We start from the raw sequence: 13,881 nt of genomic DNA on the forward strand, positions 1-13,881 counted from the left end.
ACGTGTTACTGTACTACTAATGACTCATCAACCCACAACGCGCTTGTCCAGAACCACAGCCGCTACTAACAGACTCGACCTCAGCAAAGCAGACGTTCAATTTAGTAATGCGAAGCACCCAAATCCGAGTCAGCTGTTGCAGCCGTGCTTCGTGATTGCCCGCCTTTTCGCAATTCTGCTGTCGGTGGCCCGCCCACTCTTCACTAACGACTTTCAAACGCATTTAGACAAATGCTACCGGATTTCCTGCGAGCTTCTTTCAGGCCCATTATTGTTTTATTAACAATAACCTACAGAATAAGCCACGGATACGCAGTATTCCAAACATTTTCCAAATTTTGAACAACCCTACTGTGTAGGCTACTATACTAAAATTGGTACTAGGGCTAACAATTTCCGTATGACAGACCCCAGTCTCGCGAACGAGTTTGAATCAGATCAAATCACCACGAGAATGATAATCAGTAGACAGTAACATCAAGTTCCACGTATACATTGGCTGCAGCGATTTTGAAGCTACTCAATTTTGCCAATAGCCTGGTAAACTGCAGTAACGAGTAACGGTCAGTAATTTTGCGAATAAATTCTGGTAACTTGACTTTACAGCTAAATTAAAGAAATATTACATATCAAAATGTAAAATTACAACTACGCACAATTGGCTGCGACCGGTAATTCGTTGTAAAAATTACAAAGATTTCCCAGTAAATCTACCAGATTTTCTGCAGTGTAGAACTATAGAACAAGAACTATCTACGTTCAAATATCTGCAATTATATAACTAACAACTAAACAGATTCCATTCCAAAGCAAACAATTCGATTTACTAAACCGCAAATAAGATAAATTGTAAATAATCCGGATTTAGATTTGAAAATGTTCCAAGACCCATCTCTAAATTAGGGATGATGACTAATAAGAAAAAAGTCTGCACCTTCCCTATCGGAATGGACAGCACTCGTCAACCTCCGTCTATCGTCTGTCAAGACTGCAACAACGTATATCGGTCTTTTGGAACGATTCCTATTTATTATCAAATTGAAGTAGTGCTACTTGACATTCTGCGTCACTTAGAAGTCAAATAGCAATTCCTAAGCTTTTCGGTCGCGCTGAGCGTGTGAGTATATACTGTTGGCACGTGGAACTACAGTAAAATAGCTTGTAAACAGTTTGTTGTGACGTGATACAAGGTCTTGGCGCTTGTAAATGCCAAAACAAACGATACAAACGAAATGCAGGTTGCAAAAAAAGTTTTAACTTTGAAAACACCCCTAACCCCCTATTGAAGGGGGTCCGAGGGGGTCAGCGTCCGAGATGATGGTATTGGTCAATGAGCAAGGTAGCACAACAAAGTGCTTGGTTCGCCTCCCAAACGTTTCTTCTCTCGACATTGTGAGGAGAAGAATATTATTCGAGTTGGCGTGGTAAGTTAAATCCACGACTTTCGGCGCGAAAGACCCTACCCGACTCTCGGCGATAGCACGTTTATTTGGGCTAGGCAATGTTACCTCGACTCAGCAGACTCACCACCGTTAAATCACATGGATGCCATCATGAACATTATTAATTACGATCAAAACCTTATGAATATCACTTTCTAGCACGATACATTTGCATACTTTATACTTTGGGGGTGATTTCAATTTTTGAAAGTCCACCGGTCCGCCAAGTATGTTTTGAAAAGGTTGAGAACCACTGCTCTAGTCGACGGTCTTCAGTAAAACTACACCCACACAGACACAGATGCCAGCTGCAAGGATTGTTAGAATGTTCTTTATTTAACGTCCCATTCAAATATAATCTTTCTCATATGAACTACTTAGAATATCACGATTTCCGAGACACAACCTTCAGAACACCCAATATCAATATTAGCATGGCTGTCACTCCGGCAACACTCGACATAATGTCACCGGTACTGTCGGAGTGCTGGCCAGATCCTTCTTCTGTCGCTAAACAGACCGGTTGCTTTTCTACGTAATCATCTCCTCGTGGAACCACAAATTCAGTGAAGAAATTCTGGAATTAAGCACACATATTCATTGAAAACGATAGGCATGAAATATTAACACGCATATCAATAATATCATGATGGCAAGGCATGCTTGTATATTGAAAGTTTGGTCGTTGTGGCTTAGCATCGGTTTCCATGACGTTATTCATTCTGTCGAATTTCGTTATCAACATAATCCTAATTTCTTTCAGTTGTGAAATGCGACTCAAGGGCTACGGGTAACCTGGATATAACATGGAAGATTATGTTACCTATTCATTGTGAGTAAAATTGACAAATAGGCGATGGAGAGAGAGCTGGAGACTTTATACGCTCCAACAGCAAACGTACTAATGTATAGATCAGACCTGGGCAACGTGCGGCCCACGAGCCATATACGGCCCGCGACGCCATTTAGAGCGGCCCGCGAACGAATTCCGAACAACTTGTTGTCAATGTTAATCCTTGGATTGTACAACCTAGGCTGTTTAAACTGAACCGGACATTTGTTCACTATGAAGCCTGTTTATTTATGTGCTGTGATTACTTAGCCTACGTACGTCGTAAGAGTAATCCAGATTCGAAAAAAGCCAATGTTACAAAGTGTAACTATTAATGTCACTAGAAGTCACTGTTCCCGTTTAGGTAAGTTCAAACCTTCCTTATTGCCATTGTCACATTTACACGCGCGATGCTTCAAATTGCTACGTGATACGTTTCCAAATCTCTAATTCGTAAAACAAGTCTATTGATTACCAGTCATCATTAGTTTGTGGCGAACATGCCATCGTTGAGAATAATTTAAGTAGGTATTAAGGAAAAAACTCGTAGACTGACACTCGGCTAAGCGAGGGCAAACTTCGGAAGCACTGTTAGTTTCCACCAACCGCAAAAATACTATTTCACCAATCTGCATACTGCTCGGGAGGCAGCGACCAAGACGACAAGCTTTGTAGTATCCTGAATGAATTTTAATGTTTCAATAGATGAATTGAACGTGCCTGCGGATTAGACAGAGTTAAAATGAATCAGATTCACCAATGTTGAATTATGACGACGAATAGTGTTAATTACCGTCACCGTATTGACAATGAAATGCATCAACAATGTAATTCAGTGCTTTCAAAATAGAAATAAAATTAATACGTCGCAGAATACAGTTAAAGAATTCGACTCGGCCAACTAATTCTCAGATTTTGATTTGGCCCATAGGCAGACCGTGTTATTTTTGGCATATGCCAAAACTGCCAAAAATAACTTATTTTTGGCATTTTTCCATTTTTATTTTTGGCAGTTTTGGCATCGTCCTCTAAATAGATAGTTTCAGCCTCGAATTAGTCACAACAACGCTTTATTTGGGCTAGTTTGTCAAAAGACACCACAAAATGTGCAGCATCCACGTATAATCAGTGCCAACACACAATAAGAAGAAGAAAGAACCTAACGATTTCATAGGTTAATAATACCAAACGAAACCACAAAATGTGCAGTATCGATCGGACTCGGTGCCAATAAGCAAAAAAAAAAAGAAAGAAAAGCCTAACAAACACGCTCAACAGCTCTAACAATCAGATTATTTAAATCGTTTGCACTGTAACAGTGCTTCCAAATTCAGGTCAGCTAAGTTTCTCCTAAATTCATTTCTCGTCCAGCGAATCTGGGGAGTATCGGCTTCAACAGTAGCCGTTGAGGGAAAGAAGGTTGCCAGTCATCCACAAAAGGTTTTCAGAGCTTCAGAATCGTTGGAGGGCCGAACCGGCTTCCATGCATCATGAAAAGACATCACTTCGCCAGTGCCATCGATCTCATCGCGGAATGAATTTTCTTCCCGATCCTTTTCCAGGAGTTTCCTGTGTTGTCTCTCAACACATTCTATTTAGTAGCCCGACTATCATTTCTCCTTCAGTCTGCCGATATATTTTCGGAGGACTTTTCTCACTTCAGGTGGCTTTAAAATTACCAACTCGCATGGACGAGTCCTGGGAAGGTTAGCTTGTATAAAAACATTGACGCAACAAGACTCTGGCAAAACGAAACTATGCAGCTCAGAAATTGCCAGACAGTTTGTTGCGTCACAATGTTCAACTCGATCACAATGCAAAAATCGTGGTTGATTTTGGGGGTTTCAGCTCCATGAGCAGAATATAATTTATATTTTAATAATCAGTACTGCGGCAGCTTCTCATTGATACCCGTTTTATCAAATTTAGTGCTTGACAAGCCGGTCAAAAATGGTCGAAAAATTGCCTTTGGACAAATGGAAAGTATGACGTAAACCAAATGCAGTCAGCCGTTCAATCACGCTGTGCCCACACCATTTTGGACACCATGCTTTAACCCCTAATGGGTGGGCTGGACCCAGATTATGAAACCTGCCTTTCACAAACGCTATTCTCGCTTGTAACGCGGTCCTGTTAACACAACACCATGAACGAAACACACTATTTGGCAGGCCGTGTTATTTTTGGCATATGCCAAAAATTGCTTATTTTTGGCATTTTTAAATTTTTATTTTTGGCAGTTTTGGCATCTGGCTCCTGAAATGCCAAAAATAACACGGCCTGCCCATAGGGGAAAATACTTTCCCACCCCTGGTATACATGGTCATCGCACCATTCGCGGTCAAGCCAAGTCATTTATTGATAATAAATCAACGCTACGGGTGGAAAAAAATCCATAGCAAAGCTGCAACTACATGAAAGTCGGAGATGGTGGTCAACTGTACAGTGTACACACAGGTAAATGATGCACATCTTTCCAATTTCCGAAAAATTTTCCGGAAATGACGGTGGGAAACAGTGGCGTCGTGGTATGGGCGTCATGGTAAAAATACTTGGGTGATTGCTTCTCCTTGATAACGAATAAGTTGCTGTGGACTAGTACCGTTTACTGTAAATAAAAATTCTGCACACCTATAGCCCCAAAGATGGCACAAGTAAAAACACCCCGTGGCCCGTTAACCTTTGGATTTTTTTTTCGCGGTTTCTTTGCATAGTAGCATGCGACATTAGAGAATGTGGATTGAAGTATTGGGCTAAAGTACCGTTAGGACATGATTTTGTGTTCCGTTAGGTTAGGAGTGAGGGGTAATTTCGGGATTTGGGATGAATTTGAGTTCGATTTGTAGCAATGGATCCTCCTCGCCCTCTCATCCGCCAAAGAGGTGTCTCACAAAGAGCCTAGAAGTGGGCAGTGGTATTCTACAAGTCGGCAGATACGGAATCACAAGTAAGGAATATCGGCCTGGTGTAAATGACGATAGTAATCGACAAACAACATGAATACCACAAACAAACTAGATTTGTAGCAATAGATCATATACTCATGTGTCGCTTTTCATTTTGACCGGTGATCAAATGTTGGGAACCGTTTGGCATATGCGTCACAAAACGCCCTATGGGGCTAACTAACTTATAAGATAAAAACGCAGTTACATATACCTCCATATAATCTCTTTTGTCAATGCAAGAAGTGTAAAGTGTCATGTTGTCCGTGAAGTCTTGCGCAAATTTTCTCTTTTCATCCGTCCAGACAACCTGATGAAATGGAAACAAGAACACACGTTACAATACTTCGTGAATCATTGTATTCTCAAGACATTGATGCGTGTGGTAGGGGTTTAAGTGTAAAGTGTCGAGGAATTCGTATGACAAATTGGCTTTGAGATTACAAGTTTATCTGTATTTATATAGTCAAAGACGATAGGGCTTTGGCTACGTATTATAATTTAGATATTGAAGGCATTCGGTTGCATAGTACTTCGCATAATTTCTTCCGGGTCTCAGCACTCATGCAATCCACACTTCCCTAGAAAACAGATTTAACAATTCGGAAACTCTGGGAACACTTCTTGCCATATCAATGTCGCATTAACTAATAAGCGAAGTATTTGTTGGATTACTATTATTAAAATAATTAATAATATGGAGTTTTAAGTGGCGCCTGTCGCCATTGCAGGCCTTGTGCCCAGTGGACAACGATATTTTCACCGTAGGATTTGCTTCCTATGCTATACGGCAGCGATTGAAAAAGTTTTCCAACCAATATATGCTTGTTACATGTAATGATACAATCGGCGGCCGATGTAAATATTTGCGATAGGGTCAGTAGAATAATAAATGTAAGCGTTATGCTTAGCGTCATGCAAGCGTCGGTGAAGAATTATTTGCTGTATAGACCCCTCCCTCCCAAACATTTTGACCAATAAAATATTTTTCCCTGGATCTTTATTTGTACCCTCAAGTAAATTAAATACGTAAACCTGTCCATCGAAACACCCAACAATCCCAATAACAATGACGCATACTCATGTAATACCGTAAGCACAAGATCCATGCTATACTTACACCGCTGAGAATTTTTCTCGCAAATATTTCCATTTCATTCCAATAGTTCACTCTCATCTCGCTGTACACATTTGTAAGCTCGGTCGCATTGACGGTAATACCCAATCCCGCGGCAAGTTCGAAGACCGTCTTCGGGTCGTCTGGTACAATTTGGGTTTGAAATTGGTAACTTGACATAAAGGGCAGTAGCTAAGTAGCAACATTTACACCTACAATGTCATACTCTTGATCGCTCTTCGATCCGTGTAAATCATGGATCTCAGACTTAAATGTGCTCGCGGGCCAATTTCCTAGTTTTTGGTGACGCCGCGGGCCGCAGCAATAATAATAATAGGGGTATTCGATGTATCATTTCCATGTAGGCCTTATTTGGCCGGACCGTGCAGACTGGCATACCAAAAATATCGTGAAAATGTATTTTACTGTTGTACTATTCATGCTTGGCACGAAAAAAAATCACATTTTCAAATATTTGAATAAAATTATTTTTGTGCTGGGCATAATTTGTAAAAAATAGTGAGTTATAGACACCATGCGAGTGAACCAATGCATCTTGACATCTGAAAAGCTGTCGCGGCATAATATTGCAGCTTGCGGATATGTGACGTGCCACAATTATAGGTCGAATATTTTAATTTTAGCCACAATTGATCTGATATCAGAGCATATGAGCGGTGTATAGTCTACTCAGGATTTATGGTATAGTTCTGATAAGTAGGCTATTGTTAATGTCATTGCCAAAGTCGAATTAAATCAGCGTTAGATTTGCCTTCGATTGGACAGTATTTTTTGCAATCATACCCCTTACGCTTTCAATAACTTTTCTCGTACCCCTTGTCCATATTCAACGCAATTTCTGATAGCACTTATATTAAAATTAAAAAATTTAGTCACATAAACTGCGCGTAGCGCGAAGAATATTTTTCGGTTGAATAAATTAGCCCAGAAAATGTTCCATTTTTTCTTGGTTTGTAAAATGGCAGTTTGATAGTATGGTGCGTCCAGTCATTTTCATTTTATCACCCAGTCAGTCTGAATTCGAGTAATGGTACGAACGGTCGCGCCCATGTCCAAATCACAACTGTCAGTCTCGAATCATCAACGGGTCATATTTTATAATCATAAATTAGAAATGTTACACAAAGCTTATCTTCCACCGCATGGTAGCTTTTGCAAGGGATGTGATAGTGAAGGTTGATGAAATTTCAGGTTTTTGGAGTAGTTTTAGAGTGAACATTAGGTTCTCGAATTTAAAAAAGATATGTCATAATTGAATATATTGTCGAATACTTTAAAATCGAAAATGACGTCACTGGCCGCACAAAATGTTTTCGCAGGCCGCATGTTTGAGACCCCTGGCGTACATGACGTTTTTCAAGCATACGTGATCAAAGTAGTCAGCTGTAGTGAGTAAACTTTAGCACTAAACTTCTACTGAAGTACAAGTATAAGAACTAGTAATTCGTTGACCATGTTAAAACTACTTCAAGTAGAACTATAATACGGAAAGTCAGCAAAATATACTCAGGCAAGTAGCTTCAAAAATAGGAATTCGTCGCAGGTCGAATACTCAAGTCCTCACTCTAATCAAAACGAAACTTGTGTACAAATCAAGAAAGGGCATACGTCCTCTACACCAACTGACTCACTGACCACAGTGTCCAAGTAACAGGGATCTTATTAAAAATGAAATACGGAGGGCACAGGGGACTCACTTCATACAGATGAGGAACGAAGTTGATGATACTATGATAACAGTCGATTGTATTCTCTTGGTAATTGCCAAATACGCATATCTATTAGGATAAATCTTGCAATATCACCGTGAATCGTTTTCTCACCAATTTTAGCTCTTGAAGCGCAAATGCTCATGTCAAGAGGCGGGTAGTGCATGACGAAAGCAAGGCACATCTCACTTGTTGTGGGTAAACCTCCCTGAAATATATCTTATTTCAAATAACTACACCTACAATGACATGCAACAACTTGATCGGAACCGGCGTGATTTTATCTCTATCCTCCGTTGCATAGTCGCATTCCAGCGTCAATGAATCTCCCGCTTTCAATATTTTTGGTTCCTCAAAGTACAACGCTTCCTGATAGTTGAAATCATAGTATTCATCTCTTGCCATAGCTTGCAATTCGGTGCCGTTCCTGATTAGTTGTAGAAGACAAAACATGGCTTTACATCAGTGTTTCTTAGCCTCTGCGCTAATGACCACTGACCACTGACCACTGACCAGTGTTCGAGTCACACCAAAGACCGAATCAGTTGACTTGACATAAGACAAAATGTTCAGTATCGTAATGTGACTCGTCACACTGGTGACTAGAAGGTAGTGAGTTGGGACTTCTTCCTATACTTACTACTGACGAAAATGGTAGGTTTTTAGATTTAAAGGGGACGGTAGAGGCCGTTTGGGCATAGTACGTTCTTGCTCCAAAACGGCGCACCTTTCTAGGCATTGACTGTTTATGAAATTAATATAAAACCAAATCAAGCATCGGTGTTGAATATGGAAGGAATTACTCTATAATAAAGTTCAAAATATATTGACACTAATCATTTTTGCCGTTGTTCTGAACACTTAGAAAATCAGCGCTAATTATAGTCATTCCGATCTCAAGATCTCATCATTGCTTTCATTTGCTTCACGTGCGCTATGCTAAGAAGCATTACAGTGTGCCCACTTTCAACATAATAAATGTCTGATGATTTAAAGCAATAGAGGGCAAACTACGGCCCGCGGTCCGCATGCGGCCCGCAACACCGTTTTGTGCAAGCCGTGAAAGCCTCAAGAAACGTAAAATTACCATAGTATTTTCTATTTCATTGATGGCGCGATGGCCCGACCTCGAGGCCCATGAATTTCGAAAGTTTTCAATTACTAAACATCACAAAATGTGATCGCGGCTTACTGACTCTAAGGGCGAAGATAATGAAGTTATGATTGGCAATGAAGTCTATTATCGCGTTCATCAGGATTTATCACCCCAGGATTACGGAAATCGGTTGATCGCTGCGCATAAAGCTAGTTTTGATGTCATGATTTAACAAACTATAACAAACTACAGAAAACTATAGGTATCTATAAAAACTGCGTACACTACGAACTCTGCGTCCACTGCGTACCATTCCTACGCGCAAATATTTCTGATGATGACCATGCCGATTATTTCCCATGTAATGGCTTCGCTAAACAATCAACGAATTATGTACCTACCATTGCAGAGCTATTATCAATATTCTATAATCCGTTTCTTAGCTGTACCGTACTAATTGGACGTGACTTTCATTTCGCAATGATGATAATTTTACCCATTACAGTGACAGTATCGTTATGAGAAGGCTGCTGTCTCATTCAACAAATTGACAACTGACAGCCAATAACGCGTTTTCGCATTATGATGCCACAGTTTACACCATTTGATTGGAAACTCGAGAAACCTCGACTAATCATCGCGCGTAACCTTTTCCAACTGTATGCGTCTCGATCAGCGGTATTTAATCACACGATGAGCCTTCTTCGGATCAGCTAACTTTATGATCTCCGCCAAAAATGCGTCCCGATTAACAGTTTTTAATTACATGATTAGCATTCTCGCGGATAAGCTAGCTTTATTATCTCCGCCCTCATTTACATCCCGTTCCAAGAATAGGGACAACAGACTTTCGACCCTGATTTCAACAACTCGAGAACGACCAGCTTATAAATTCTCGTCAATATTTCTGACACGTTTACGTTATCATGAAATCAATGTTTGGTTTGCTTTAAATTTACAAATACATTAATATTATTTCCACGTCGTCGGTCACCATAATATAATCTAACAATATCGAATTTTGGCTTTCATCACAATTTTATATCGTGTGGCACGCAAATGGATTAAAATGTTGAATGCGGCCCGATAGCTAAAAAGTTTGCCCACCCTTGATTTAGAGTAACGAAAGAAAATTGTTAGTATACTTACTTCATCGCGAATCTGATATGGTCTCACGGTCGTTAACCCTATATATCTGAGTCCATACCCCAAGGTTTATACGACAGCCTGATTTGACACCAAAATAGTAAAAACTTATTATTGTTAATTGTCCGTCGATCCCGAAATAGTTGCACATTGTTACTAAATTACTTTTAAAGTACCTCATTTCCTTCAAGTAGAGTAAAAAATGAAAGATGTGAAAGTACTCATGTAATTAGCTTAAAAAAGTGATTTTCGTTGACTCGTCGCATACTTTCAGTATTAAATTGGACGTGATATACTATGCAAATCTAATGATACGTGGCCATGTAAAAACCGTTATAGATACACTACAAATAGCTGCAATTTTATAAAATTCGCACAACGTGATGCAATCTTTTTTTCGCAAAGTTGTTACGATAATTTCATCAGTAAAAGTTATGAGCAACTTGAAAAAAATTGCTTTACAAATTCAATCGCATAAAAATGAATCTTGCTTCACGGACTGACTGTGCTAGTTGAAGTGAAAGTAACACACCCACTTGAGTAGGGGGCGCACGTAATTATGTAAAGCTTCCAAAAAGTCGAAGTACTTCGATATTGACCAACTCTGCGATTAACTATTGTTACCGCGTCTGTTTGATAACATCATGAATACGACGAGAAAATTATACTAGCCTGCATTACCTGTAATGGCGTAGCCTCATGGCTCGTCCGGCGAGATGCGAATGGAAAAATACTCCGAAGACTTTTACCTCGTCTAGGCCAGACTTTTCCATTCCCTGGAAAATAAATTTCAGCGTTTGAAAGTAACGTAGCCTGCCGCTAACACCGTAAACTACACAGTAGGGTTGTCCATAATTTGGAAAATCTCAAAATTTATGCGTATCCATGTCTCATTCTACGGGTTATAGTTAAAAAACGTCAATGGACCTGCAATTAGCTCACAGGAACATCGTTAACATTTGTCTAAATGCGTTTGAAAGTAGCTGCCGTAGAGCAGGCGTGTCAGCGACCATAGAACGGCAAGCAGACTTGTAATCACGAAATCACGGCGTTTGATTGGCTAATCTGTTATGCTTCAATGATCACGACGTTGATCTGCTGGTCAAGGAGTCGGCTAACGACGTTGATTCTGAAAGCGCATTGTAGATTGGTCCGCAAATAATGATTTAGGATTAATTCAGAACATGCTGAGTTACGAAATACATGATGAACAAAGAACAGCTGCTTCACAATCGCTTTAAATACATGACTGGGTGGCTTATTGTGAAGGTAACCGTTGTGGCCCGTATGCCTTGATTTCATTCATGGAAAGCGGAAAAATATTGGAAAGGCGCTTATGCAAGTGGCAAACGAATTTCTAGTTTCAGAGGGGATGCACCATCATTGAATACAAATATAAAACTTAACACTGACACTACTTTGTCTGATCTTATTAGGCTGTTGTCGTGGTATATAATTGAAGTCTTGAATGCTCTAAGGGCTGGATGAATCTCTCATTTATGCTTGACACTTGTCAGATTACTGCAGCATAATGAATCATACCCGCAAGTGCTTTTAAAGTCCTCAATGATGTCGCACATGAGGTCTAAAGACGATCACAGCTATGCCGGTAGGACCAGCAAAAAGACAGTTTGCTTGCATTGCCTAGCATGTCCTTGATGAATCTTAGATCATTACCGGCTGCATCACGACTAATGCTTGAATCAAACCAGATGGACATAAAAAGGATGTATTGAAGCGGTGTGGTAGTTACTCTTCTTCATAAATCCAATGTAAGCTACCTGGTCGGCCCACATATCTTCTGAGCATACAGGAATCTCACATGGTATGCTGCACCAGTTTGGCGATGTCTAATATGCCTTACCTGCACCCAGAAAAGCAGGACCACTTGGCGCAATCTCAAGCATATCAGATATATATTTCCGGGATCCATATACTTAGCTCTATAAGTTCACAATCATTCGCTGTTTCACCTCTGTCATGCCTGCAAGAGGCTATTGTTGCGCTAAATCTATCAGTGCCTAGTCTTAACATTAAAACATTCAATGACCAGATGTCTCATTTTATTATCAAATCATCGACGAAGGCTACAATAATGCGCTTACAGAATCATTGCCGTTAGCGAACGTCTTGAACTAGTAGAAGCACATAATCAGCAAGCCGCTGTGGTAGTGATCATTCAAGCATAGCTGATTATCCAATCAAGAGACGTGATTTCGTGATTACTAGTCTATTCGCCGTTCTATGGTCGCTAACACGCCCACTCTACGTCAGCAACTTTCAAACGCATTTAGACAAATGTTAACGACTTTTCTATGAGCTTATTGCAGGTTCATTGACGTTTTTTATCAATAATCTACAGAACGAGACATGGATACGCATCTTTTTTGACATTTTCCAAATTATGGACAACCCTACTACACAGACATAAACTGGAAAATATGTCGTGAATGAACCAGAATGGTAAAATTAGGTGGATTTCGTAACTCATATTTTGCGCCCGCCACTTACTGTTCGATAAACATACTTTTCTTAGAAATTAATATACTATCCCATATATATATATATCCCCATTCACCTTACTCAAACACTCATCCCGGCAATATCCTCCAACCCTGTACCTGGTTGCTCCGGGAGGGATCCATATCGTAGATATCGTTTGCGAAACATCGAATAACGATGACAAAAATTGCGGAGGTTCTCGAACGAATGAAAGGCGCAAGCCAGAGCTGTCACGGAACTCTAAAGAGAATATAATTCCACAAACATGTTCGGTAAAGTCATTTCTTGCTAAGGGGACCCAATTATTATATAGTCATCACCAGTAGTATATACCCCTTGGCAAACCAGAATATTGACATGTAACCGGATGCGGAAAAGAATTACCTCTTCTATTTTGGAATAATCGAGTTTATTAATACTTTCAACTGCTTAATCAAATGGGTATGTTTTGGGTTGCTTCTGCGTCTACTTCGATTTGTTGTTAAAAACTAATTACTTTTCTACTTTATGTTTTGTGCAGTAGAAATAGTTTTAGGGTTTGTCATCATGACGTTTACGACGGAGATTGTAATTAATACCAAGTGAATTAAGCACTGTGTCATGATAACGTGCCTATGTTTTTGAAAACTTAATTATTAATTACTACTGACAAATACTTGTGTTCTTTCTAAACTTCATTTTCTATGTTAACTTCAAGTAGCCTTGACAAGACTTGGTAGTCGCTACTATAATTTGTAAATGAAAATAAAGGTGTGGCGGTAAAATTAATTCTCCTAAAGTGCCAAGTATGACTAAGTTTACCCCATGTTGAGCTGTACAATTTGAAACAAACGCGGAAGGATAGTATGAAAACATACTTCTAGTGGAATTGAACGAGGTCATGGTTTATGAATTTCTCATTTTCTCCATTTTTCAATGTTTTACCAATTGGCTGCGCTACATGTTACTAAAAGTTGATTTACCAGGATTACAGCTGCTTTAATAAGGGCAGGGTGGTCGCACTAATATCTACGCCACTTCGCTCCTAAAATTCGTAATAAGAAAGAAAATGATAGAAATCTGGAAACTGAT

At 39.7% G+C, this 13,881-nt stretch overlaps 1 protein-coding gene across 1 annotated transcript in view; it reads right to left on the reverse strand.

Annotated features, from left to right (window-relative positions):
• Positions 1-1,759: 1,759 nt before the first annotated feature.
• LOC145434543 (DBH-like monooxygenase protein 1) overlaps positions 1,760-13,881 on the reverse strand; it is a 35,269-nt gene continuing 23,147 nt past the window's right edge. Inside the window, exons 15-21 of the mRNA XM_080311891.1 lie at positions 12,887-13,050; positions 10,990-11,084; positions 8,337-8,493; positions 8,181-8,274; positions 6,340-6,479; positions 5,434-5,529; positions 1,760-2,019 (exon numbers count right to left, since the gene is read on the reverse strand). Coding sequence (XP_080168017.1) covers positions 1,828-2,019; positions 5,434-5,529; positions 6,340-6,479; positions 8,181-8,274; positions 8,337-8,493; positions 10,990-11,084; positions 12,887-13,050 — 938 coding nt within the window. The 3' untranslated portion in view covers positions 1,760-1,827. The remainder of the gene's footprint in view (positions 2,020-5,433; positions 5,530-6,339; positions 6,480-8,180; positions 8,275-8,336; positions 8,494-10,989; positions 11,085-12,886; positions 13,051-13,881) is intronic.

The sequence above is a fragment of the Botryllus schlosseri genome, chromosome 2 (genome assembly GCF_051294905.1).
Source record: "Botryllus schlosseri isolate E-star chromosome 2, Bs_hap1, whole genome shotgun sequence".
Lineage (NCBI taxonomy): Eukaryota > Metazoa > Chordata > Ascidiacea > Stolidobranchia > Styelidae > Botryllus > Botryllus schlosseri.